Consider the following 26,884-nt stretch of genomic DNA (forward strand, 5'->3'; position numbering starts at 1 on the left):
CCCGCTTTTTTTAAGCACTTGTATCCTGGATGGCACCCCCGCAAATAAATGGATTTTTAGCTTGGTAGTTCGGTCTGGGAGTCCTGAGTCAGGTCTGCTATCTCTCGGTCTGTTTTTCTTGTTGGGATACAGGAATGAAAGACAAAACAGTTATCTTCGATGTAAACTAAAATGTTTTATTTCACAGAGCCCACTTTTTATTTACTAACACAAATGAGTGCACTTTTAAATATGTGAATTCAGGAAGTGTGCTGTACAAGCACCTGCTTTATTTGTTTTATTAGACTCTAATTTTGCTTTATCTATAATAAAACTATAGGCCCCGTTCAGGATTTAAATGATTACTGACTTGCATCTCAGTTCACTAATGGCATTGACATTGGCAGCTCTCGACAGTCAGCTCTCCTTTAAACATAAGATTCTTACTTTCACATTCACCTGCTTCAATTTATTAAAAATTCTCCCCAATATTCTAGATTTTCTCCATTTTTGGGTTAGGAAAACTGTGATCCATGCTCTTAAAAGTTCAAGACTGGATTACTTGAACTCTCTCTAATCTAGGCCTCTCCAAGGAACTCATAGGAAAACTTCAGTTGGTACAGAATCCAGCAGTCAGACTACTTCATATTCTCAGACACTGTTCCATTGCAGCTAAATTGAAGGACCTTCACAGGCTACTGATAAAAAAGAGGATTCACATCAAGACCGAGTCACAGTCACAAAGCCGTCTATTTTTCTAATCCACATAGAGTCCAAAAACTACTTAAGTTCCACTCAATGGCCAGACCTTTGAGATCATCTTGATACCTTCTCTATCCCTCCTTCAAACATTCTTATAATACGGCTGGCAGCAGTTGCAGGAGCAAAATTAAGGTACCCTGTTTCTTGAATGCTTTCGGCAACAACAGATCGCGCATGCTGTTTAAAAAAATTTAAACACGGAATTTTACTAAAACTTTATTTTCTCCGCGTTTTTTGTTTTCACACACTTGGTTATTCTCGCCCTTTGGTTCAGCTTATTTGAGATTATAGAGTCTTGAAGCTCTTTCTTGAGCATTAGCTGCACTGCACAAATCATAAATCAAATCAAATGCATTAATACAATCTGATGTACTAAGGTGAAATGCTTCTGCATATTAAAGAATGACACTTCTTAGATTTGTAAAAAATTGAATCATATTTATAAATTATGTTTGTTACATGATATACTGCATGTATATCATGCAAACAAAATGTATAAATATAAGACAATCTCTTCAAAATGGCTCAGCTCCTGCATGGACTCTTGGAGCCAAGCAAGACCCATGACTTGGCTCTGGCTTGGCCTAAACTATTAATTTGCCTGTGCTCTATTTGTGACTACAGCTTGCACCATGGGGCCATCTGTCACTTGATAAAGTGATCTGCAAAAGGAGAGGACGAAAACACTGACCCTTGACAACATGGACCTATTTGACAACCTCTAACACCAAGGCTTATTGCAGCAGAGATGAAGAAGAGTGTATGCAGTGAGAATACATTTAAAATAAGTGATGCTATGGAAGACACTCCAAGTCATTGCTTTGTACTTGACCGCAGTCATGAGTTTTAAGGGATAATTACCAGGACCAGGTTGGATGGGCAGGGGTGTAGCCTTGACGGGGGTCTTTGGGGTTTGACACCCCTTAAATGCATGCTTGGTTTGGTAGCTGGGAGCCCTGAGTAGAGTCATTTATGTCTGTGTTGGTTTTTCTTGTCGTTCTCATTTTACTAAGAGGTTTTTTTACTTGTTCATTTTTTGGAGCCAGCTCTTAAGTGGATACAGTGACTGGTTTACGAAAAAGTAGTACATCAGGACCTATAGAAGTGCTTCTTGAATGGATGCAAATTTACATCTTTTAGAAATTAACAAACATTGCCAATAGTAGGTTTGGAAAGTTGCCCCAGCCTCAATTATCCAGGTATACTACTGACAATCAAACACCTAATACGTGATTGGATGAATGCTTGCAAATAGTCTTAACAATTACAATCGCTAAGGGTAGCATTTCAACGTATCATTTTTTCCCACTGTACCACTCTAGATGGAGATCCACCTAATGCAAATCAGTACTGACACTGTTCCTCATGTTGACCACCTCACCCCTTCAACTTTTTAGTTGGTGAATTTGAGATTCAAACCTCCCAAATCTCACTGACTAAGATAAGCCCCTGATTTCACTGTAGTAGCTAACATCCTGCAATTATCCCTGGATGGCACCCAAGGTTCACTTACTCTGTATTCTCTTATTATTTACCTGTTTCTTTGTAAAAAAAAGTAATTACTTATTCATATTGGGTATCCTGGAAGGTTGCAGTTCCATCATTGCTAACTAACAAGAATGCAACACTCACCATAATGTTTTCACATAAATATGTAGCTCATTGATTTATCTATCCATGCACTCACTCATTCTTCAGTTCATTGGTTCATTCTTAAAGACAAACTCACTCCGCAAGGCAACTATAGGCACAAATTTTCAAAAGAAAAAAAAGCTTTTACTTAAAAACTACCGAGACGTATTGGCCTTGCAATGCTTTCTTGTACTTACCACTTTCTGTAGGTTATCAACTAGATTTTTCACAACAATGCGCAACCCACTCATCTCTGTAAACATGGTTCCTAGTTCGTCACAGGATCGGTCACAAAATTCTTCCTTTTTATCTACTTTTTGGTCAAAATATTCAGTTGTGACTGGAGTGAGGTGTATGATTTCAGCGTTTTCATTTATGATGTTTACGTCAGCTGGTAGAGAAAAAACACAAGGGGGATAGTTGTTCTGCATTAGTATTTAAAAATGAGGCATTTTCATGATTGCATAAGCAACTCATTTCGCTCTACCTGTGCAATATTTCCTAAAACGTCATGAACTAGTTTCCAAATAAATACGCTCATGTATAAAAGAACTATGATGCTTTCTTTTCTGTAGGGATACAGTGTTGTAGCCTCAGTACATGCCTACCCAGGGAAGCTTACTTCACATTTTCTCAGTTTGAACATTCACATCTGCATGATACATGTTAATATGCATGACTTATAACCGGAACTAATACAACTGTGGATTAGATAACTACATTATAATCTATTGATATACTCATCATCATCATCAATATAACTTTATTCAATTAATTGAATCATAAAAGGATACATCGCAAATAAAACTTCTTTAAAACTTTCTATACAACATTTAGGGTAGATAATATATAAATTCACAATTTAAAAAAGTTAACACATGATTTTAAACACTCAGCATATTCTCTGTCCCTCCAATAATTACAGGATGGATTTAAAGCCTATAGTCACACGGCCATGTTTCACTAACACAATTCATAACGTTTTCTAATTGATAGAGCAGTTCTGATAAAATTAAGCAACGCAAACGATAGCAGATGGCAAATGAATTAAAGCCCTCTTGATGAGAACAAGGACACATTTCCTTCAGGATTTGCCTAATAAAACAAGCTCTTCTGTCTTTATATAATGTACAAAATAGCATAAAGTGCATTGTGCTTTATTTAGGCAGAGTTATTACGTAAACAGGGAGTCAGCTTCTCACAACAACTTGCCTGTTTAGGAAAAGCCACAAGAAAGTGCAGAGTACCGATACGAAACCTAGTCAGGAGGAGGCGTGATTGTGTATGGGTGGTAAAGGATAAGTAGAATTCCAGACCTCTTGTCTGCCTATAAATTAAGGACTCGTCTGCCAAGTTGGGCATTCTTATTGTGTTGTAATAAGCATTTTTTTATAGTTAATTTCATATTAGATTGTATACTTTCGGGATTATCATAATAGTTTCCCAGACCAATATTATTAAATACGTTTTTAACATAACAGAGCCAAGAGATAGACAATGCCTTATCCAAACTCATACAATCCTTAATAATCGCTCTAGTAAATGACAAATCCTCTGAGGACCACACTTTCCCCCATAAGATCAATGGGGCAATTTGTATTCGGTCTTCAACATAATCCACTCCCAATTCAGAGTGACATAATTTTGTAGGCGAACTGATAGGGACCATCAGTAATCTTTTTCGAAATTTATTTTCCAGGATTTGTAGCTGGCTGCTTTTTTGATTGCCCCATACTCCTGTCCCATAGGTTGTAACTGACCGGAATTTAGCTTTATATAAAATAAGTGTTGTATTAATTACTTTATATATGGAACATTCCGCCACCCCTTCCCTCTTTTCACAATGGAATCTTCTGAAGAAGCTTACCTTAGAATGTTGAGTGAGGTGGAGCATAGTTGGAGAGTGGATGGTCAAATAAAGAAGTCTTCACAGTTACCTGTTGTCTTGTATACTTCTCAACAATAAGTATTTCTGCAACTGGCTTATGTCCCAGCTTACATGCAAAGCAGAACAAACCCTCTATAATTCTACTAGTATGTAGGGCCCTCGCTGCAATCAGGTAGTCCCAATTCAATTTATTGTTTAAAAACATTTCCCAAATAAGTAAAGTTAGATACCTTATCTATAATCTTTTCTTTTACCACACATTTTCTAGTTTTTGTTTGTTTTGGGCCACACACCATGATAAAAGACTAGCCAAAATTATCTTTAAGATCCAATGCCATCATAAAATCAGTGAAACCAATCAAAGCTTTTGAAGGCTATTAGCAGTTAAGTCATCAGTACCGTATCATCCGCATATGAAAGGAGGGGAACTGGCTTACCTCCTATAATCGGATAGTCCAAATACTGTTCTAATAAAACTGTCTCTACCCCATTTGTGTATAGGAGAAATAAAAAGGGAGCCAAAATGCATCCCTGTCTAACACCCTCTGTGAACGCTATAGGCCTAGTTTTTTTACCCCCTGGTCCATAATGTATGGAGACACAGATTGTCGAGTGCAACCTTTGTAACATGGTAATGAGTGCCTCCTTGAAGCCCATTTTTTCCATTAATGTCCTCAGCTTCCCCCTGTAAACTGTGTCAAAAGCGCTGCATAAGTCCGTGAAGGCCAGGTGAGTCGACCCACCCTTGGCCTTCATGTACTTATCCATAACTAGGGATAGATTGAGACACTGTTTGTTCATTCCCATCCCCTTCCGGAAACCATATTGTGATTGCGTTATAAGACAAGAGTCATTGGCCCAAGTTTCCAGACGGGCGAGAATTACTCTCCCCAGCGCTTTATATGGTGCATCAATTAGGGATATAGGCCTGTAGCATACAGGATCGTTTCATAATCTTTTATTCGGTTACCACTTATTTTGCAACCATAAAAAGTACATAGATAAAACAATCAGTTAAAAAGGAAAGTTACAGCAAAATATGAATCAAAAGGTAAAGAGTAAATCTACCCAATATGTAAAAGGACAAAAATATTACTAGCAAAATCAAAAGCGGAAAATTATCTTGCATAGAAATAAAATACGAGTACATGTAAAAGAATTGATCAATCAAGAGCATGACGTATCTTAATACTAGCTTTTAAAAAGGTAGCTATGCACTTTGCAAAATGTACTGAGTCCAAGAGCTGTAAGGAGATAAATGCTGGATGACAGGAGCTTAGGCCAGTTGAGCGAAGGAGTGGTAAGAGCCAGGTTTTTCGAGGTAATTTATAAAATATACAAAAGAAAATAATATGAATTGTTGACTGGATAGATACACCGTCACAAGGACAGGTAATAAAGTCATTCGACCAGTTCTGTATTTGAGGAAAGGAAACTAATCGATAAAATGAATTGAAACGGAATCTTGTCAGGAGATATTTCTCATAGTTGGACAGATAAAACGTCAAATATGGTTGCCTACCTTTATCGGTCTGAACTGCACAAATTTGGGAGTTAGAGGGTTTTAAGATCTCAATTGAGCCACGAAGTTCTCTTAGGTGACCCAGACAAATCCTTTTTAGCTCCTTTCTCGAAATGTCCTCCATGCTGGGTGGGTCATCGAAGAAGGAGCTACGTCCAAGGTCTCTAAAGAAGTTCCCCACATAAACCAGCCATGGAATCCCTCGCCAATCTGTTAAATCCATACAGTCCTTAATCAGAGAACGTGTTAAATGGCACTCAGCTTTTGTCCATATGCGGTGCCATAAAAGGATCGGTTGAGATCGTATGGAATCGATGATGTAGTCCATGCCTAGCTCATCATGGGAAGCGTAAGTCGGGGCGCTTTGTGGGAGTGCCAACAGATACTTGACGAACCCATTCTCTATCGTCTGGATTGGATCTATTGGACCATAACCCCAAACTCCCGCACCATAGGTGGCCACACTGTGGCACTTTGCGTAGTAAATCTTGAGCCATTCCGTGGGTGCAGGTTTGCCAAGTTTCCTGGAAAAGGAGACCAGGGCCGTTGTTGCTCGCTGGAAGAGAAGTTTTCTGCTAGCTGTGGCCTGTCGCCAGCTTAAGGAGTCGTCCACCAATATGCCTAAATACGGGTAAGCAGAAGTTTTTTCCAGCCTCGTCTGTTCAACAAAAATTGGTTTGGGATTCTTGACCTTGGGGCCAATATGCATAGTAAAGGTCTTTTTTATGTTGACTTTAAGGCCAAGAGAACCCATAAAAGAGCAATATTTATTACGTTGCTTTTGAAGTTGATTCAGTGTCTTGGCAAGGATGACCGAGTCATCTGCATATAGCAGTGTTGGTATTGGGCGGTGGTTTATCTGGGGTAAATCCTGGCTCCCTTCTAGCATGGCCAGTTCAAGACCGTTGGTGTAAAGATTAAACAGGAAGGGAGCCAGTACACATCCCTGCCTTACCCCCTTTCCAATGGAAAAAGAAGGCGAAAGATCGCCATTAACTCCAAATCTGACGCACGCCGTTGCGTCGGAATAAAGTTCTCGAAGGAAAACAATCAGGGCATGGTCGACCCCAAGATCCCTAAGGATAGCCCAGAGTTTGCAATGCAGGACACAGTCAAACGCTGCACTGAGGTCAACGTACACGAGAAAGATATTTCCTCCTTTGGCTCCCACATACTTCCCGATCAGGAGGGCAAGATTCAAGGCCTGCTCCACAGTCCCAAGGCCCTTCTGGAAACCATATTGCAGGTCGGTCATGATGTTATTGGTTTGGGCCCAAGCTTGAAGTCGATCCAATACCACCCGACCCGCAACTTTGCCCATGGAGTCCAGAAGGGAGATAGGCCTGTAGCAGGCGGGGTGGTTGCCTTTTTTTAAAATGGGGAGCAGGATCGATGTCGACCATGAATCTATCAACCCAATTGTTGTTGCTGCAGCCAAGACCTGGGTAAGAAGTGGAGACCACAGTTCAAAGTTGTGAAGGAAAAAGTCCAGCGGAACACCATCTGGCCCAGGTGCTTTGCCGGGTTTAGATGCTTTGAGAGCTTTAGCGACCTCCGCATGGTTGAAGTAGGTGTTAATCGGGTAGCTGTTACTCTCCGAGTTACTACCTCCGCTCTGGTCTTCCCCAGGGGAATCTACTTGGGAATTACCAAAGAATTTGGAGAAATAGGAGACCCATTCATCTGCTGTCACTGCAACATCTAAATGCTGCCCCGTCGAAGAGTCAACCAAGAAGGGAGATCTAATAACTCGCCAAAAGAGGGCGCTGTCTTTATTATGGCAGCTATCATGTAACTGTGACCAGAGGTTTTGCTTGATTTCTCTCCTGCGTTCCACTCTGGCTATGTTGTAAAGTTTCCTTAAGTTGGAAATTTCCGAAATATCCCTCTTGGTTCTACGGAGGGCTGTCTTTAGATTGGAAAGAGCCTTTCGACACTTCGTATTAAACCATCTCTCAGTAGTACACTTTTTATTTTTAAGCTTGCGTGTAAACTCCCCCCTGATTGCCGCCAAAATTTTCTGAAAGCTGGCCATGATTACTTGTGGAGTGGAATCTGGAGTTAAACAGTCAAGAACCCAAGGTCTAGCTTTTACAAGAACCCTCTCAGTAATTACGGCTGGCTCTATCTTTGCCCATTTAACAGTGTACCCGTTCACCTTATTCATAGTTAGAGAGGTTTGTGTTAACTGGCTGGTGATGTTAGAGTGTAAAGCGACATTTTTGGGTACTACTGTAACACTAATGGGGAAATGGTCGCTACTGACATCGGTTCCGGTATGGAAATTTTCCACTTGGCCCTTCAAACTCTGGGAGGACACGATGTAATCGATAGTAGTTGAGAACCCCCTGCCGTGAAAGGTTGGTAAAAAATCAGTTGGAGGTTCTACTAGATCATTTGCAAAATCAAGCTCTAATGTGAAGAGGGACTCATTTAGTTTGTTCTCGCAGATAGAATGTGCAAAGTGGGACAGTGGACTACCGTGCTCATCCAGTAGACCGCAGTTTCCATTTTTGTAGTTAGTGCATAATGGAAGATTAAAATCACCACCCCAGACCACGTATACTGGGATTGTCTGAAGCTTATTAGGCAAGGTTATTAAAAAAGTGGTAATTTCATTAAAAATATTTATACAATCCAATGTTCCGAGATTATTATAAAAATTAACCAAAAAATAAGTACTGTTTTTGTTAAAATTTAATTGTAGGATTTGATAGCTCGGGTCTTCTTTGGACCTACATATCGTTAATGGAGACAAAGTATTGGCAACATAAACTACCAGGCCACCCTTTGGTCTACCCAGAACACCCTGACTGGCTGGGATGTGAAATGTTTTATAACCCACTAGATGATATGGGATAGTTGACCATGTCTCTTGAAGACAGACTATTTGATGTTCGTTTACCGTGTCCAACCACGGCTGGAAAGACTTTTTAGCGCGTAGGCCTGCAACGTTCCAATACAAGATTGAAAAGCTCAGATTTATAGCATGAAGACGGTCGTTTGACTGAGGTGGTAGAATTTCAGGTGGCAAAAGAACGGGTGCACGCGTACGCGAACACACCGAGGGGGCAACGGTCTCTGTCCTATTATTATCAGAGTCCTTAATCTGATGGAGACTTAGGACATTTATGCCGGTAGAAACCACCGGGGGTCTATCCATCGCTGTATTAGGTAAGACAAGAGAAGGTTCATGCGTGGTTCATTCCTGCTGCCTTTTTTTTGTATATTGATACCACCACAGACTCTTTCCATGTATTAGGGATGTGACCCGCTATTATTGATTTAAAAAAAATTGTCATCAATGGAGCCCATAATTGGGGATTGCCTTTAAACATATCTAGGGGTACCCCATCTGGCCCTGGGGCTAGTACCCTTTGTCAATGCCACTTCGACCTCACTGACAGACATAGATGAGCTCAATTGATACGCAGTTTCCAAGTTAATAGTTATATTATCTTTTTTGTCTTGCATGGATACACTTTTTGGATTAAATATATTCGAAAAATGGTCTACCCAGGTTTCCCCTGTTATTGTTGATTCCATATTTCTAACAGCGTCTGTAAGAAAAGGATGATTTATGACTTCCCAGAAGCCCTTAGAATCCTGGGGCCTCATTTATGAGAAATGACGCATCGCTGCGTGAAAACAGCGATGCGTCACTTCACTGCGCCCTCTTTGCGAGACCAATGATGCGTCATATTTACAGTATGACGCATCATGGCGCAATGAGTTACAGATACGTCAGTATTTCTGACGTGTCTGTACGGCGCAAAAGTGACACATTGCTGGAGTGTGTCACAAAAGTGACGCAACTCCAGCAATGTATCCTTTCACATGGGGCAAGTCCCATGTCAAAGAGCCTGCGTCAGTCTTACGCCTGCTGTGAGGCAGGTGTAAGAAATTGACGCATTTGTGTCTTAGAAGTGGCGCAGTGAAATCACATAGATTTCACTGCGTTACTTCTATGACCCTTTCTTGCGTCAGAACGCCCCCCTGCATACATCATACCTGGCGTAGGTATAATGTAGCGCAGGGGTTTACAAAGTGACGCATCTCCCTAGAGGCGTCACTTTGTAAATAAGGTGCAACAAGGCACATTTTTTACGCTGCTGGTGCGTCACAAAAAGTGACGCACCGGCGGCGTAAAAGTGACGCATGGCCTCATAAATGAGGCCCCTTGTGAGCACTAGCTCTCGGAATACTCTTTTGGGGAAGTTATGCACACCCATTGCTGCCAAGTAGGTCTGTCACGTAGCTTGCCCTGACTTTTTTTCTGAAAGTATGCTGCATTTGAGACATGTAGTTGTGCTTTCAGTGTAGAAAATATCCAAAAACATGCACAGTGCTGTTTGCTTAAGAACCAAGGCTGGCTAAAGGGGTCCTATTTAACATAAGTCATCTTGGAGTCTTGTATTGCTGCCTGTAAAAACAGCATATAAAACTTGTATATGCAATATCTCAAGTTGTTACTGAATAGCAGTGAAAGAATAGCAGACAAATATCCACACTTATAGCACAAACGACAACCTTGACTCAGCCTGCATGCCACCTGTGTTTACTGAGCCTTCCCCTGGTCACAATTCAGCCTCCTGAAATCCGGCAGTATGAAAAGATGGCATGACTTGAACACCTCTTTACTTTCACCTCCTTCACACTCTAGCAAAGTAAATCATACCAGTGTGATGTACAAACAGTCATAGATAAAAAGAAAACTCCAGATGGAATGGTCTTTAATTCCTTGCAGACCTGTAGAAGGAGTGATTGTCTGCTAGGCTAGGGGTTGAGTTCAGCTAGACTCTTCTCTCCAGCAGCCTTCGATTGTGTGCAGAGGAGGGCAGGGCATTCTTCTAGTGTTCAGTAAATACATACAAATATTTATGGGGGCTGGTTTCCTGGAGCGCCCCTGAGCTCGATGCCCCTGGTGCACCTTTAGCAAACCGCGAAGAGTACCATAGTATTATCTGTGTACTGTATAGATGGCCATTTAGAGGCGTTGGGGCATATATACGTATGTGTGTGCGTTTAGGTTGGGCTTTCACATGAATTCTAGATCTAATAATGGCAACTCACAAACCTTTATTCAGGCTTGAGGGCGATATGCACTTGAAAAAGGTGTGATGCCATAAATAGCATATGAATAACAAAATAAAATGAATAAACTCACCTAAAGGGATTCTGCGCCTATCTAGTTTTCCCATAAAATTTGTCTGCGAAACTTTCACGATCCCCTCAGTATCCTTAATGGGGTCCCTGCAACTTACTTGTGCTCATTCATGAGAGGGTGCAGCCTTCCATATCAACATTTTCTGCTATCAAAGTAACAGCCCCTAAAACAGTACATGGCCATGGCAAGGTAAGACTAACTAGGCATCACTCTATCTGTGAAAATCAGGAAAATCTGATTAATACCCAGAGGCTTGGAATTGTTCAATATTTCCTTTCTCCACAATCAGAATAAAAGTTACTCACAGCCCTAATGAGTGTATAATTCGTGCAATGCCACTACCATTGCTAGCATCATACATCCTTTTTATAGTCAATGCTTACACTGTGAAGAAGTCACAAACAAAAGTGCGCGAATTGGCAACATTTGCAAGCTATGCATATGCAGATGCTTGTATTTTACGTACCTTTTTCCAAATTTCTGTGAGTCAGCCCTCTCTACTTAGCTTCTTGATACTGATAGTATAGAGTTTTTAGGCAACATCCAATCCACAGCCTACAAGACACATGCATCCAAAATGTTGTCTACGGGACCTGGGCAAATAACAACGGCCTCGGCCAAGGTGAGGATCCTAGAAGTAATCCTGAACTTCAACATAAGCATTGTATAAAAGATGAAATAGTTGTCAAAGGGTTAATTCTACATCATGCAACTTCATGTTGTACCCTCCCACATTTAGTGGTCCCACACAGGTTGCAGGATACTACTGCCTTTGGTATGTCACACTTAAACAACACCAAAAGACTGTACGGTGGACCTGCTTTACGCCTTCTCTAGACTTGAAACAACCTTTTGATGTATGCATGCTTGACAATATGTCTCTGACCCATCATGCTCCACACTGGCTGGGTCGTTTGATTCAAAGCTCTTGTGCCTGAGTAGAATGTCCTGCTTAGGGCATGCAACAGAGTTTTGGAACCGGCTAACGAAAGAGCTCAGACCCATATTACGAAGGCTTTTCACTGGGACTCGAGCAATGTAAAATATGCTATTTACTGTCCAATGCAAAAGGTGATTTGGACTGGAAAGGTGAGGTTTCCACAGTGCAAAATCTACTTTGTGACATTTGGTGTCACTTTTCATCAAGAGAGCGTTACAGAGGAATTACTGGGGTGGATCAATGCCAAAACCCGAGGATTTGGAGCAAAGCCCAATTTATTAAGACACTTATAACAGGGTTGCTTAAAAAAACAAACTCCTACTTAATGAATATCTTTTAACGAGCTGAAAAGTATATCTTAACACCTGTGTGTAAGCCCGACTAGCTGAGCTGTATCATATCTTGTATGATATCTATGAAGGACACGGCGCTAAAAGCTTCCATTGTTTGACTCATGGGAAAAGGGCCATCGCCAGGAGTTTGTGAATGCTTAGTTTAGATTGGCTCCTGCTTGGTGGGAATCATAAGATGTTTCCAGAATATACAATGTTATGTTTTAAATGTGCATCACTTTGTGAGAAAGTCAGATTTGCTCCGGTCTACCTTTGAAGGCAGATGTGCCTCTGCCTTTCTTGAGACCCTATGCTTATCTTATTTCTGATTATAAAAATAATCTTTCGGGCAAGCACATTTCTCCATTGTCTGATTGAAACCTTCCTTTGGCTTTGCCTTAGACGCTTCATTTGCTGAAGCCTGCTATTTAACCTTCCCCCGACTCCACGTCTGAAACTATCTAAGCATTAGGGAATTTCCCTTCAGGAGAACCATCATGATTTTCCAACTATAATCTTTCAAAAACTTGGCTTTGTGTCTGCTATTCGGACTTCCTTGTATTATATTGATGTATGCTGCATCTAGATCATGGGTACTCACAAACTTTCTCTCGGGGGCCAAATTTACAGTGTGGTTTGTGGCCGAGGGCCGCACCGGTGGAGGTGGGGTCAGTGGGGGAGGGGGAAGGGGCTAGAAAGAAAAAAACTGTGACCATGAAGTTGAACACAGGCCCCTGCAGCTGACGCGTTCATCCACTGAGCCAACAGACCAGCATACACACACATCTCTCTTTCTCTCTCTCTCTCTCTCTCTCTCCCTATCTCTCCCTCCCTCTGTCTCCCTCCTTCTATCTCTCTCGCTCCCTCCTTCTCTCTCTGTTTCCCTCTGTCTCTCTCTGTCTTACCTCTCTTTCTCTCTGTCTCCCTCCCTCTCTTTCCTTCCCTCTCTCTGTCTCCCTCCCTCTGTCTCCCTCCTTCTATCTCTCGCTCCCTCCTTCCCTCTCTCTCTGTTTCCCTCTGTCACTCTCCCTCTGTCTCTCTCTCTTACCTCTCTTTCTCTCTGTCTCCCTCCCTCTCTTTCCTTCCCTCTCTCCGTCTCCCTCCATCTGTCTTCCTCTAACTGTGTCCCACTGTCCATCTCCCTCTGTCTCCCTTCCTCCGTCTGCCCACTGTCTGTCTCCCTCCCTCCCTCTGTCTCCCTTCTCCCTCCCTCTGTCTCCCTCCCTCCCTCCCTCTGTCTGTCTCCCTCCCTGTCTGTCTCCCTCCCTCCCTCTGTCTCCCTCCCTCTGTCTGTCTCCCTCCCTCTCTCCCTCTGTCTCCCTCCCTCTGTCTCACTCCCTCCCTCCCTCTGTCTGTCTCCATCCCTCTCTCTGTCTCCCTCCCTCCCTCTGTTTCCCTCCCTCCCTCCCTCTGTCTGTCTCCCTTCCTCCCTCTGTCTGTCTCCCTCCATCCCTCTGTCTGTTTCCCTCCCTCTGCCTGACTCTGTCTGACTCTGTCTTTCTGTCTACCTCCCTCTGTCTGTTTCCCTCCCTCTGCCTGACTCTGTCTGACTCTGTCTTTCTGTCTCCCTCCCTCTTTCTGTCTCCCTCCCTCTTTCTGTCTCCCTCTGTATTTCTGTCTCCCTCTGTCTTTCTGTCTTTCTGTCTCCCTCTGTCTTTCTGTCTCCCTCCCTCTGTCTGTCTTTCTCCCTCCCTGTCTGTCTGTCTCTGTCTGTCTGTCTGTCTGTGTTGTCTCCCTCCCTCTGTCTGTCTTTCTCCTGTCTGTCTGTCTGTCTGTCTCTGTCTGTCTGTCTGTCTGTGTTGTCTCCCTCTGTCTGTCTCCCTCTGTCTCCCTCCCTCTCTCCCTCTGTCTCCCTCCCTCCCTTTGTCTCCCTCACTCCCTCCCTCTGTCTCCCTCACTCCCTCCCTCCATCTCCCTCCCTCCCTCTGTCTCCCTCCCTCCTTCCCTCTGTCTCCCTCCCTCCCTCTATCTGTCTCCCTCCCTCCCTCCCTCCCTGTCTCCCTCTGTCTTTCTGTCTCCCGCCCTCTGTCTGTCTGTCTCCCTCCCTCTGTCTGTCTGTCTCCCTCCCTCTGTCTGTCTGTCTCACTCCCTCTGTCTGTTTCCCTCCCTCTGTCTGTCTCCCTCTGCCTCCCTCCCTCTGTCTGTCTCCCTCTGTCTGTCTCCCTCCCTCTGTCTATCTCCCTCTGTCTGTCTCCCTCCCTCTGTCTATCTCCCTCTGTCTGTCTGTCTCCCTCTGTCTGTCTCCCTCTGTCTGTCTCCCTCTGTCTGTCTCCCTCTTTCCCTCTGTCTGTCTCTCTCTGTCTGTCTCCCTCTTTCCCTCTGTCTGTCTCTCTCTGTCTGTCTCCATCCCTTCCTATGTCTGTCTCCCTCTCTCTGTCTGTCTCTCTCTGTCTGTCTCTCTCTCTGTCTGTCTGTCTCTCTCTCTCTGTCTGTCTCTATCGCTGTCTCTATTGCTGTCTGTCTCTGCCTCTATCTGTCTCTATCTGTCTCTGCCTGTCTCTATATGTATTTATCTGTCGCTATCTCTATCTGTCTCACCTCACCCAGCTCTCACTCCTTGCTGCCCTCTGTCACCTCACCCGGCTCTCACTCCCTGCTGCCCTTGATGGAGCGAGATAGAAAACAAAATTTTGTTTAATCTCGTGAAGTCACATTTCCATAACATGAATAATAATATTAATGATTTGTGATATGTTGTGCTAATACAACTTAGATTAAACTTTACACATGGGGGGACTAATATGTGTGCTCATAAACGTGCATAATTGTTGCATCTTTTTGTTCGTGCAAAATAATAAAATAATTTATTGTTTTCGTTTTTGTCATTACTAACTGCTGCAAACTTAAAAGAAGCATGTGCTTGTTTTGCTTTTCCTTATCTGTGTGATGTCATTTCTACTATTCTAGGTGCATATGAGTCTCATGGAAAAACGGAGACTGGTAGATATAAACGCTGCTTTATTTGTTTGCTTTGGCTAGGTAACATTTTGATTAATCGGGTGGGTTAATTAATTAGTAAATCTTGGGGTGGATACAGAATCTACATTATTTCTTACATTAATACTTTTCTTGTGTTTGTTTTATACTAGAAATCATAAATTGCCTGCTTTTGGGCCTAGTCACTTGAGTCGCAGAAAAGAGCTGACATGTAATTCTGCAAAAGTCACAAGACGCCCATTCTGAAATAAATTATTCGTCAAAAGCTGCGTTCACAAAGCAAAAACTAATGTGCTGTCATCATTCTGTCGGACATGGCCAAGGTCGAAAAAGAACATTTTGTCAGTCCTTAACTTGGCATCCGCGGAAGTCAATTGAAAGTCAATGGACGCTGCTAGAATGACTTTATACATTTGTTGCAAACTCAGGAAGCTCCTGGTTGCACTCGGAAGGGACAATGGTCTCTAAGAAATATGACTTTATGGAAGTTTTGAAAAGTGGGTGACATGTCACTTGTCACTCTCAGCCAATGGGACGTCGAAGATTTCTGAAAACTTTCCTTTGCGTAGTTTAGTTAGCATAGAAAGGTATAAAAAGTCATGCCCTTAGGGATGGGCTGGCTGCTGCTTTCTGACTTTCCGATGAGGGTGATGTGCTGTCGGACTTTGCGTGGAGCACGTAAGAATCCTCAAAGAACTTTTCTTTAATTTCTATCTATTTAGCTCAGTTAGGGAATTAGGTTTTAGAAATGCTAAACTTTATATATTCACTTTGATTTTGATTCACTTGCTTAAATTGTATTTTCTCATATTTCTTTACAATCATGCTTGCTATATTGCAAATAAAATTCATTTATAAAACTATCAACTTATATACCATAATTTAGTAAATAAAATCTTACTTTTGACAAACAAGCTGGTCTTGGTTATTCAGGAGTGTAGGTTACTATTAGCTAGATCACGTCGACAATGGTGGTCATCTAAATGGTTAAGTTTTATTCTAATGACAATATTCCTTTCGCAGATGTATAAAATGTATATAGTTTGTAGATAATGTGTATATAGATTTAAATTGACCACCTGATTCAGTAGGCCCAAAATATGTCAGGTTTATAAATGGGTCCATATTTAGTATAGAATTTTGTTTATAGGTTATGAAGTTGGGTAGCGTTGTTTATGATATATTTTCTATAGGCCGCTGGACCAATTCTCTGGTAGCAGAAATTGATGGTTGCTAAGGGTAACCAAGGTAATATGTTGGTTGCTAAGGGTTACTAAAGTATTATGGTATGGAAATAGGATCGATGTTTTAACACATGTTGAGTTCGTTTTTCGTGCTATCTGCAAGCTATACCGGTATAGATTGTGTGGCGAGAAATTAGTCACGCAAGCCATCTGTTCTGTTTGTAGTGATATCGCCGAGTATCACAAGAGGTATCGCCGTGTACCATAGTGTTGTCGCCGAGCAGCACAGTTTTAGGGCTAGGTTCGAATCTTGTAAAGTGAGGGTTTTCTAAGAAATTAAAGCAGCATGAGAATAGGGACTAAGCGCCTTCCATAAAACTCACTGTGATGAGAGTATTAGTTATATCCGAGCTTGAGTGAAGGGTAAATTAGCGTCGGTGCATGATTATCTATAAACAGGTTAGAGTCCTGTACGGGTACATGTTTCATATCTATAAACAGGTGAGAGCCTTGTACGGATAACGTCGTTATTTTGCTAACGGTGCATGATTTCTATAAACAGGTGAGAGTCCTGTACGGATTTCATGTGTGTTTGAAATTAGGGAAATTTCAGTGTGAAAGTGCGAGTTTGAATTGTATTTTATGTTCAAGTGGAACTCTTAGAACTTTCACTTCGCGGTGGGTTCAGAGCAAAGCGAGTTCATAATTATACGTGTTAGAAGGGTGGGGTAAGGTTACTCTACTGACAATTGAATATTATCCTTAGTGTGAATAGCGCCGTCTATTCCGAAGTGTGGATACTTGAATGTATGTAAACTATCCTAAATAGTGAAACGAACAGATGTTGTCTTTATAGTCATTGTTAAGAATTAATTTACACTGAAAAGTGTTCTTAAAATGGCGCTGTGAAAAGATTTTGTGAAGGAGGGGTAAGCATCAGGAGTGAGAAACGAGAAACCGCAGCTGCTGTGTACGTCACAGAGCCGCGCTGGGATTGGGTGACCTACGTCACAAGCTATATTCTGATTGGCTCTTGAGTCTCTGACGGCCTGTGAGCTGATTGGTCCTTCGGAAAAACTCCAAATTTATTGGTTGAGCAAAAAAGTGACGTAGCTCAACTGTCATTGGCTTGTTGGTGTGTTTCGCGCACGGATTGGTTGTTTTACGGAACATCCCGGAAATATTTTACGAACGATTTTGTGAATTAGATTTAACTCTTAAAAATGAGTTATCATTTTAAACATGTTGAGAAAAAGCCAACATTATTTCAGAAGTTCAAGAATTTATTTTCACCTGACAAGAAAATCGAAACGCGAGGTGGTAAACTACTTCATAAGTATAAAACACCTGCAGCGTATATGGAAGGTGAATATGGATATCATACTGTCTTATGGTTCGATAGTTGGAAACGATATACTAAAAACGACGGTGTTTTAACTTGGCCTGATGATGGTTCATTTAATGTAAAAGTCTTAAGAAATTTACGAGAGAAAATGAATGCTCTTGTTCCGAAACCGAGACCAACTCAATTTGAAGCTTTAGTTGAGTGGGAAGACGAGATGTATCAGTTACAAAGAGAAGCTAGTGGAATTAAAAGACCTTCTAAAAATCCATCTTGGAAAAGAGAAACTCATGAAGATAGATTGCGAATGTGGAGACAGGGAAACATGAGTGAAGGATTGTATTTAATTCATGAAATGGTAATGGGTACTCCTACAGGGAAATCTATGGAAAGTGAATCTGAGGATGCAGTTATGGAAGAAATATATACAACTGCTAGAAAGAATCAGCCTTTGAGACCTCCTAGATCATGGTCTACTCCGGTGGTTTCTACTGAAACTTCACCGAGTGCACCTCCAATTAATGAAGCTCCTAAACTTTATCCAAATAATTGTGAAATCATTGAAACTCCTAGAAGACCAGAATTTGAGAATGCTCGAAATGAAGGTAGACATTTTACAATGGCTCCAAGAGCAAGAGAACCTCCAAAAGATTATACAAGAGAGGCAAGAAATGTTGAAGATGTTGATTATAATGAATATATAAGATCAAAAGAAGAATTAATAAAAAGAATGACAAAAGGCACGGAAGCTGTGACAGTTCCAGTAACAATTGGTCCTGTTCAGCCCGTATTTGATCAAAAGGAAACAAACAAAACTGGATTAACTATTCCTTTAAATACAGAAATTCAAAAGGCTGCTGAAAAATTTTATTCAGACTTATCTGAAATAAACTCTTCTAAATCGAGAATGCCTGATTTAACCTTTAATGAGGATTTATCTCCAAAAACACCAATGGGTGCTATATCAGATATAGGGAGTCCTGAAGTCAGGGTAACCACACCAAAACTTGATGTGGCCAAATTAAAAGCGAATATCGAAGAATTAATAATTGGAACAATTGGTCCAGATAGTTTAAATTACTATCGAGATGATGAACTACTGTTCATTTGCAAAAGCATACAGTGGAAAACGAAAAACAAATATGATCAACTAGAGGATCTAGCAGCAGAACTTGAAATCGATGTGAGTAAACAAAAGAATTTTGCGAAACATTACAGATTAGACTTTTCAGAAAGTGACATTGAGAGTTTGAACTCAATGGGAAGAATAGTTCATATTAAAGATTTGATTGTCTATATCAAAAAGCTAGGAGAACTGAACAAATGGAGAGTAAAATGGACGAAAAAGAAGGAAGATGAAAGATTGGAAAAATTGTCAAAACAATTTCCAATGAGAGAAATTGCAGGTGGAGGATATGTTCATGTCCCTTGGTCGAGACAGGACATTCTGTTATTTACAAATGACTTTCCAAAATTGAGGGAAAAACCAGTTGAGTGGTACAGGCAAGTCGATAGATTTATCAAAGTGTCAAAAGTTCTGTGGATTGATTTAGATGGATTTTTTGACATTGTCGTTCCATCAGATCTTTGGACAGAATGCAAAATATCGATTAGTTGGCCAAAAACAGAACCTGAGCGAATCAAAGAAACAGGTGCTCCAAATCCACTTGTAATGGATTTCTATGAAAAAGTAATTGTTTGGATGAAAAACAAAATTCCACCCAAAGAAGTCGATTGGGTTAAAATAGAAAGAACAGAACAGGAAAAAAAAGAATCAGTTCATTCTTTTTATGAAAGACTACTGTTAATCTTTAAACAATACAGTGGTTATGAAAAATTAGATGAAAAAGACATGAGCCATTTTGTCTATAGATTTGTTTATGGACTAAAACCTGAAATTGGAGAAATGATCAGAAATAGTATTGTCGGATGGCAATCACTATCTGTAGATGATATTCTAAGAAAAGCAAAATATTGTAGCGATGAAATAGAAGTAAAACAGAAGAAGCTGAAGGAGAAAGCCATGTGGGCTCAGGTAAAGGTGGCTGAGCAACAGATTGCCAGCATGGGAAATAAGAACACTAATTTTGTTCAAACTGGGAATACAAACCAGATACAAGGAAAGTTTAAAGGTAATAATTTCCCAAAGAAATTTAGCCCAAAGATTGAGGAGCTGAAACAAAGATTACCTTGTTTTAATTGTGGCGAAGTTGGACATTGGAGAGACGAGTGTCCTCATCCTCCTAAAAACTTAAAGAATCCCTTATTGAATCCACAGATGCAGAATGGTGTTGACCTGCAGCGACAGCTACAGATACAACAGGGGTTAAACGAATTTAATATTCAACGACAGTTACAGCAACAGCAACAACAACAGGTGAATAATCGTCAAGACCAATTGCCACAACCACCTTTTCCGAATTGTGGGGGAGTTCAAAAATATAATGCAAACGTGGGATTTCAGGGAAGAGAACAGGTAATAAAACCACAAAAACAGCAAAAGCAGCAAAGGGTTCAAATGCAAAATGCTTCACAACAATTTTTATTAGCAGAAAGTCAAGACAGCGATTCTGATGATTATTGTTGACGGTGCCCGAGAGAGGAGGAAGAGTGTGTTGGTGGAGCCACTCTTGAGGTTGACCAGTCTGGTCCTTTTGTAAACGGGAAAGTTAATGATGTAGACATCACTTTTCTAGTGGACACTGGTGCTACCCGTTCTACTGTTAGATCAGTGGAAATTGAAAACCTACCTCTCTCTGGGGATACCATCCAAGTTGTCGGAGTAAGTAATCAACAAATTAAAACTGACTTAACTGATCCAGTACCAGTTGAAATTGGAAATTACAGAGATAAACACAGATTTGTGGTTTGTAATAGTAGTCCAGTAAATCTATTGGGCAGAGACATTCTATGTAAAATGAATTGTAGAATATATTGTTCTCCTGATGGAGTCGAGTTACAAACAATGGAGGAAGATGGTTTATACAGAATGACAATGATGATGATGGAAGCAGAAGAAACAAAATTGTTTCCTGCATTTGAAGAAAAGGATTTACCTGAAGAACTCAAAGAAACAGTGAAATCTGAAATATGGGATTTTACTGGAAATGAGATGGGTCTGATGAAAAACGTAGATCCAGTAAAAATTACATTGAAACAGGGAATAGAATTTCCAAACACTCCACAATATAAAATGAAAACAGAAACAATTGAAGGTATTACACCTATAATTGAAAAATTAATCAAGCAAGGTGTATTAAAAGAAATGGAAAGTAGCTCTTGTAATTCACCAATTATGGGAGTTAAAAAGTCTAACGGAACATTTAGAATCGTACAAGATTTGAGAAAGGTTAATCAAATTGTCGTTCCATGTTGTCCTGTGGTTCCAAATCCAGCAGTAATTCTATTTCAGATTCCACATGATGCTGAATGGTATACAGTCATAGACCTTTGCAATGCATTCTTTACTGTTCCCTTACATCCAGACAGTTATGAAATCTTTGCTTTCAGATTCCAAGGTAAGACCCTCGGATGGTCAAGAATTCCTCAGGGCTATACAGAAAGTCCTTCAATTTTTAACGAATTGTTAAAAAGATCATTAGAAGACCTAGACTTACCTGGTAGGTCTACGCTAGTGCAGTATATTGATGATTTGTTAATAGCTGCAAAGACAAGAGAAAATTGTGTAACAGACACAATAATTCTGTTAAATCGCCTTGCAGAAGAAGGACATAAAGTGTCCCCAGCAAAACTACAGTTTTGCAAACAAGAAGTAAAATATCTTGGTCACAGAATTGCAAAGGGAAAAAGACAAGTAACAATAGAGAGAATAAAAATGATTCAAGCAATGTTACCACCAAGAACACAAAGACAGGTCAGAATGTTCTTGGGAATGGTTGGTTACTGTCGACAATGGATAAGTGGATTTTCAGTAATTGCAAAACCACTACAAAGACTGACAAAGTCAGATGTAAAAGATCCAATTATTCTCAATGATGCTGAGATGGACTCTTTTGAGAACCTGAAAAAGAGCTTATGCCAAGCTCCTGCTTTAGGTATGCCAAATTATGAGAAAGATTTCGAACTGTATTGCAGTGAGAGAGAAGGATGTGCATTATCTGTGTTAATTCAGAGACACGGAAATTTAAAGAAACCTATTGCATACTTCTCTGCAGTTCTTGATCCAATTGCAAAAGCATTACCAGGTTGTTTGAAAGCAGTTGCAGCTACAAGTATCAGCCTCGAACAAAGTGAGGGGATCATAATGGGATTTCCTGTGAAAGTTTTTGTGCCTCATTCAGTTGAAATATTACTGACAAGAGGTAAGACTCAACATCTAACAAGTAGCAGATTGACAAAGTATGAGAAAATCATACTGGGAGCAGATAATGTTTCGATTTCAAGATGTTTAAATCTGAATCCTTCTACATTACTGCCTGATTCTGAAATTGTTGATGACATTGAAACAGAACATGAATGTTTAGATGTCATGGAATTCTACACTAAACCAAGAAAAGACATCAAAGACAGACCTTTGTCTGAATCGGATTTTGTCTACTTTGTAGATGGGTCATGCTTAAGATCCGAAGGAGGTGTCTTAAAAGCTTCATATTCAGTTTGTACAGTCGTAGATATTGAAGAAGCATCATGTCTTGAAGGAGTTCGTTCAGCACAAGTGGCTGAATTGATTGCTTTAATTCGTGCATGTGAAATATCAAAGGATATAAGAGTTACCATCATTACTGATAGTCAGTATGGGTACGGAGTTGTGCATGATTATGGACAACTCTGGTCACAGAGAGGATACATGACATCAGCAGGATCACCAATTAAAAATGCAGTTTTCATTAGGAGATAAATTGAAGCAATACAATTGCCAAAAGAAATCGCCATTGTTAAATGTGCAGCGCACACTAGAGGAACTGATTATATTTCCAAGGGAAATGCCTTCGCAGATGAAACAGCTAAATACTGCGCAAGGAAAAATTATTCATACAATCGGGAGAGGAGTAAAGAAACTGATTCAAATTCATTAATGCTAACAACTGTTGTAGAAACATGGCATGAGATTAGAGATTTACAAAATGAAGCAGAAGATGATGAAAAAGACTTATGGTTAAGATCAGATTGTAGACCACGTGAAGAAGATGGAGTGTGGGTTTACAAAGATGGCAGAATAGTCTTACCAAATTGTTTGATTGCTGACATGGCCAGATTATATCATGGTCCAGCACATCTAGGAAGAGATTCTATGGTTAGACTTTTCAGAGAAACATGGTTCAATACCAAGTTTAGAACTATTGCTGAATCTTTTTGTCAAAGGTGTTTGTCATGCCAACAAATGAATCCAAACAGAAAATCAGTGGTGGGGACAGGAATAATTGGTCGAGAAGGTGGTCCCTTTACCAGGTTACAAATGGATTTCATTGAAATGCCCTTACACAATTGTTTGAAATATGTGCTTGTAATTGTGTGCTTATTTTCAAGATGGGTAGAGGCTTTCCCTACACGACATTGTGATTCAATTACAGTGGCAAAACTAATGCTCAGAGAAATCATCCCAAGGTACGGTTTTCCAGTCACTATTGAGAGTGATGGAGGAAGCCATTTTGATAACAAACTGATGAAGTTAATTTGCGAAGCTTTGAGCATTGAGCAGAAAATACACTGTGCATACAGACCAGAGGCATCAGGAGTAGTTGAACAAATAAATGGAACAATTAAAAACAGAATTGGAAAAATGTGTCTTGAAACAGGTATAAAGTGGACTGATGCTCTTCCACTTGTTTTGATGTCATTAAGAAGTACACCAGATAAAAAGACAGGTTTGAGTCCTCATGAAATTTTAATGGGAAGAGTTATGAGGCAAGCTTTTGTACCTGTAGGTAAACTATTGAGTATAAATGACAGTGCAATTTTGGATTACTGTAAAAGGTTATCTGATATGGTAACTTCTGTGTCTAATCAGGTGGGAACTGAAGCACAATCAAATGAAAAGGTTTTGACACATGATCTGAGACCTGGCGATTGGGTCAGAACGAAAGTACATCGGAGAAGGAATTGTCTAGCTCCTAGATGGCAGAAACCTAGGCAGATCATTTTGATCACTACTAATGCTGTAAAGTGCAGAGGATTGAAACGTTGGATTCATCCTAGTCATACTATTCCAGTACCAACTCCTGAGAGTTCTGATGTTGAAAGTGATACCACAGATGATTCTGATTCTGAAGCAGAAGGCAAAACAGAAGGTGAAATAATTCCAGATTCTGAAGATCGACAAGAAAGTCGACATCTGGAAACTGTGCCAGTGAATGGAAATTTGACAAGAAAAGACTTGGAAATAATTGAAATAGATTCTGAAGGTGAAGAGAATCTGTTAAAAGGAAAGATAACTGAGGATTCGGTTGTCTCCATTGAAGACAAAGAAGCTGAACAAAAAGAAGTTTCAGACCAGGAGAGTATCGAAAGGCAGAGAACAAACTCTGAAGTAAGGAACAGAAATCCGAAATCTGGGAAGTTGGGGGTAATTGAGGAAGAGGAGGAGAACGAATTACCGAGTACCAGTGATGGAAGACAAAGTGAAGTTCCTGAAGGAGTGAAATTGCCGAATAGAGAAGTTCCTGAGTCAATTGAAATTTCAGACTACCAAACTGAAGAAAGTGACGTGGAAGGTGAAAGTGAAAACAGAAAGAAAAGGACTTGGAAGTCAGAATCAAATAATTCTGAACCAAAGAAGAAGTACGTGAGAAAAACAGACTACTGGCCAGGTGGAAGATTGAGAGTCAGATTGATCAAAAAGCCAAAAGAACAAGTTGAAGAAATCAGTAGTCAAAAGAGCCCTGGAAAAGAAGTTGGAGTTGGAAGAAAAATTGAAGTGATATCGAGAAAAGGGAAGAGAATAATAAGACCAAACCAAAAATACAAGTCTCCTGAGTGGACTTACTTAGTAATTCCACCTGTTATTGACATATATGATAGTAGTGAAGAAGAAAACGAAATCCAAGAAATTAGTGACAATGATTGAAGTACAGAAATATTAAATTGGCAAAAGGCTGAAGAGAATTTGTTAGTTGACACAAGGTCGAAGAAAAACTGTTTAGTTGAGGAAAACTTATGTATGACATAAGGTCGAAGAAATCTTGTTTAGGGTTTTAAAAAAAAAAAAAAAAATATTTTAAAAGGGGGGTGTAAATATAAATTTAGAATTATTTTTATTTTTATTTTATTTTTGAGGCTAAAACTAACCAAAAATGCCTTATGTTAAGGAGAGCACTTCAAAGTGTTCTGTTTTTAAAAGATGCTGTAAGATGACTCTGGTGTGTCTGCTCATTTTAATTCTGCTCTGGTTGGTTCTAGCTGTAATTATCCCTTTAGAGATGAATAGAGAATTACACAAAGTTAACATAACAAGCAAAGCTCTGGTTAGCCAAACTAAACATAGTGCGTCTGCAAAAGTTATTGATCATCAGCCTAACATACATCAAGATAAATCAATTGGTGATTTCTCAAGTAATACATTCACAAAGCTATTGAGTGAATATGTTAAGGTAATGGATGCAAAAGACTGTTACGTCTGTGTTAAGTTACCTGCTTCTGTTTCTGAGGGAGTAACATATAATATGCTTCCTCTCACTTATGCTGTAACATGTAGTGTATTAACTAGTTTATTTTATCAAACTGGACGTTTAGAATATTACTATTCAAATTATGATGAGATTTTCGCAAATATTAAGATTGATAATGCTCTAAATAAGCATAAGAAAGCAAAACAAATGAGAGAATTTTTCCTTGTTACTAATGAACTCACTTACGAGTATGCTTACAAGAATAATCTAACATGTAAATTAAGTGCTGAAGGAAAGAAATTTTTGAACATGGTTGAGGAGAGAAGAGCAATTTATAAGAGGAATGAATTAGTCAAGCAGACTAAGTCAGCTTTCTGGCAGAGAGAGGATGAGAAATTAAATGGCAAGATGCTTGAAAATATTGCAATTCACATAGACAAACCAGTTAGTGGAAAACTTTGCATTAGAAGAGATAATACACTTTTTGATAATTATTTTGTAGGTGCAAGTAACTGTGAAGATACTTATCAGATTTTGGGAGGTTGGGGATTTAAAGGTGGAAAAGATCCTATCTTTCCTGGGATTTATTTTGTTTGTGGTGACAAAGCCTACTACAACCTTCCAGACCACTGGTATGGAACTTGTTATGTGGGAATTGTTTTTCCTAAAGTGTTTCATGTTGACAGAGATTCAGAAGGATTGTTTAAAATTCATAATTATGTAAATAGAGTTAAAAGAGAAACTTTTACTGAAGTTCTGGGAGATATTTTTCAAGCTGTAATACCTTTTGTTGGTATAACCCTAAATGCAGGGAGAATCAGAAAATTGTCCACTATAGTTGATAGATTATCAACTGACACAGCTGATGGATTTCAATTAGTGAATGTTGAAGTTATTGCAATTAGATCTATGGTAATTCAAGACCGCCTTGCTTTAGACATACTCCTAGCAAAAGAGGGAGGAGTCTGTGGCATTTTACATGTACAACATTGTTGTACATATATACCTGATGAAAGTAAGAATATTGAAATGTATATTAAGAATATTACACAAATGCATTCAGAGATAATTCCTTTAGAAGAAGATGATTTTACAGGGAAACTTTCAAAAAGGTTTCAAGCAATTAAAAACTGGTTTCATAATATCGGAAGTTCAATTCTTGGCAAGATTCTGGCACCTTTGATTATAATAGTATTCATTTTTATTTTGACCAAAATAGGTTGTTTGTTACATAAAAGAAAGAAACAGTTGAAAGAGAAGAAAAGAATCTATAAACTTAGAAAAGAAGAAGAAAGAGAAATCGAATTACAGGAGTTACATGGAGAGCGTTATGCTAATTCCAAAGATTTTGCAGAAACAGACTTTTAGGTTTACTGATACAAATGAATTTGAATTGATTTCTTAAAAACTTAAATTATCAAAATTTTGAGTGCTGGTGTGGTGATTTGTTAATCACCAGATGAGGGAGTTGATGGAGCGAGATAGAAAACAAAATTTTGTTTAATCTCGTGAAGTCACATTTCCATAACATGAATAATAATATTAATGATTTGTGATATGTTGTGCTAATACAACTTAGATTAAACTTTACACATGGGGGGACTAATATGTGTGCTCATAAACGTGCATAATTG

At 39.7% G+C, this 26,884-nt stretch overlaps 1 protein-coding gene across 1 annotated transcript in view; it reads right to left on the minus strand.

The window, feature by feature from the left end:
• Nucleotides 1–26,884, minus strand: part of THBS2 (thrombospondin 2) — a 647,479-nt gene that overhangs the window by 462,005 nt on the left and 158,590 nt on the right. Inside the window, exon 5 of the mRNA XM_078648724.1 lies at nt 2,571–2,764. Within this exon, the coding sequence (XP_078504850.1) occupies nt 2,571–2,764 (194 nt within the window). The remainder of the gene's footprint in view (nt 1–2,570; nt 2,765–26,884) is intronic.

The sequence above is a fragment of the Lissotriton helveticus genome, chromosome 6 (assembly GCF_964261635.1).
Source record: "Lissotriton helveticus chromosome 6, aLisHel1.1, whole genome shotgun sequence".
Lineage (NCBI taxonomy): Eukaryota > Metazoa > Chordata > Amphibia > Caudata > Salamandridae > Lissotriton > Lissotriton helveticus.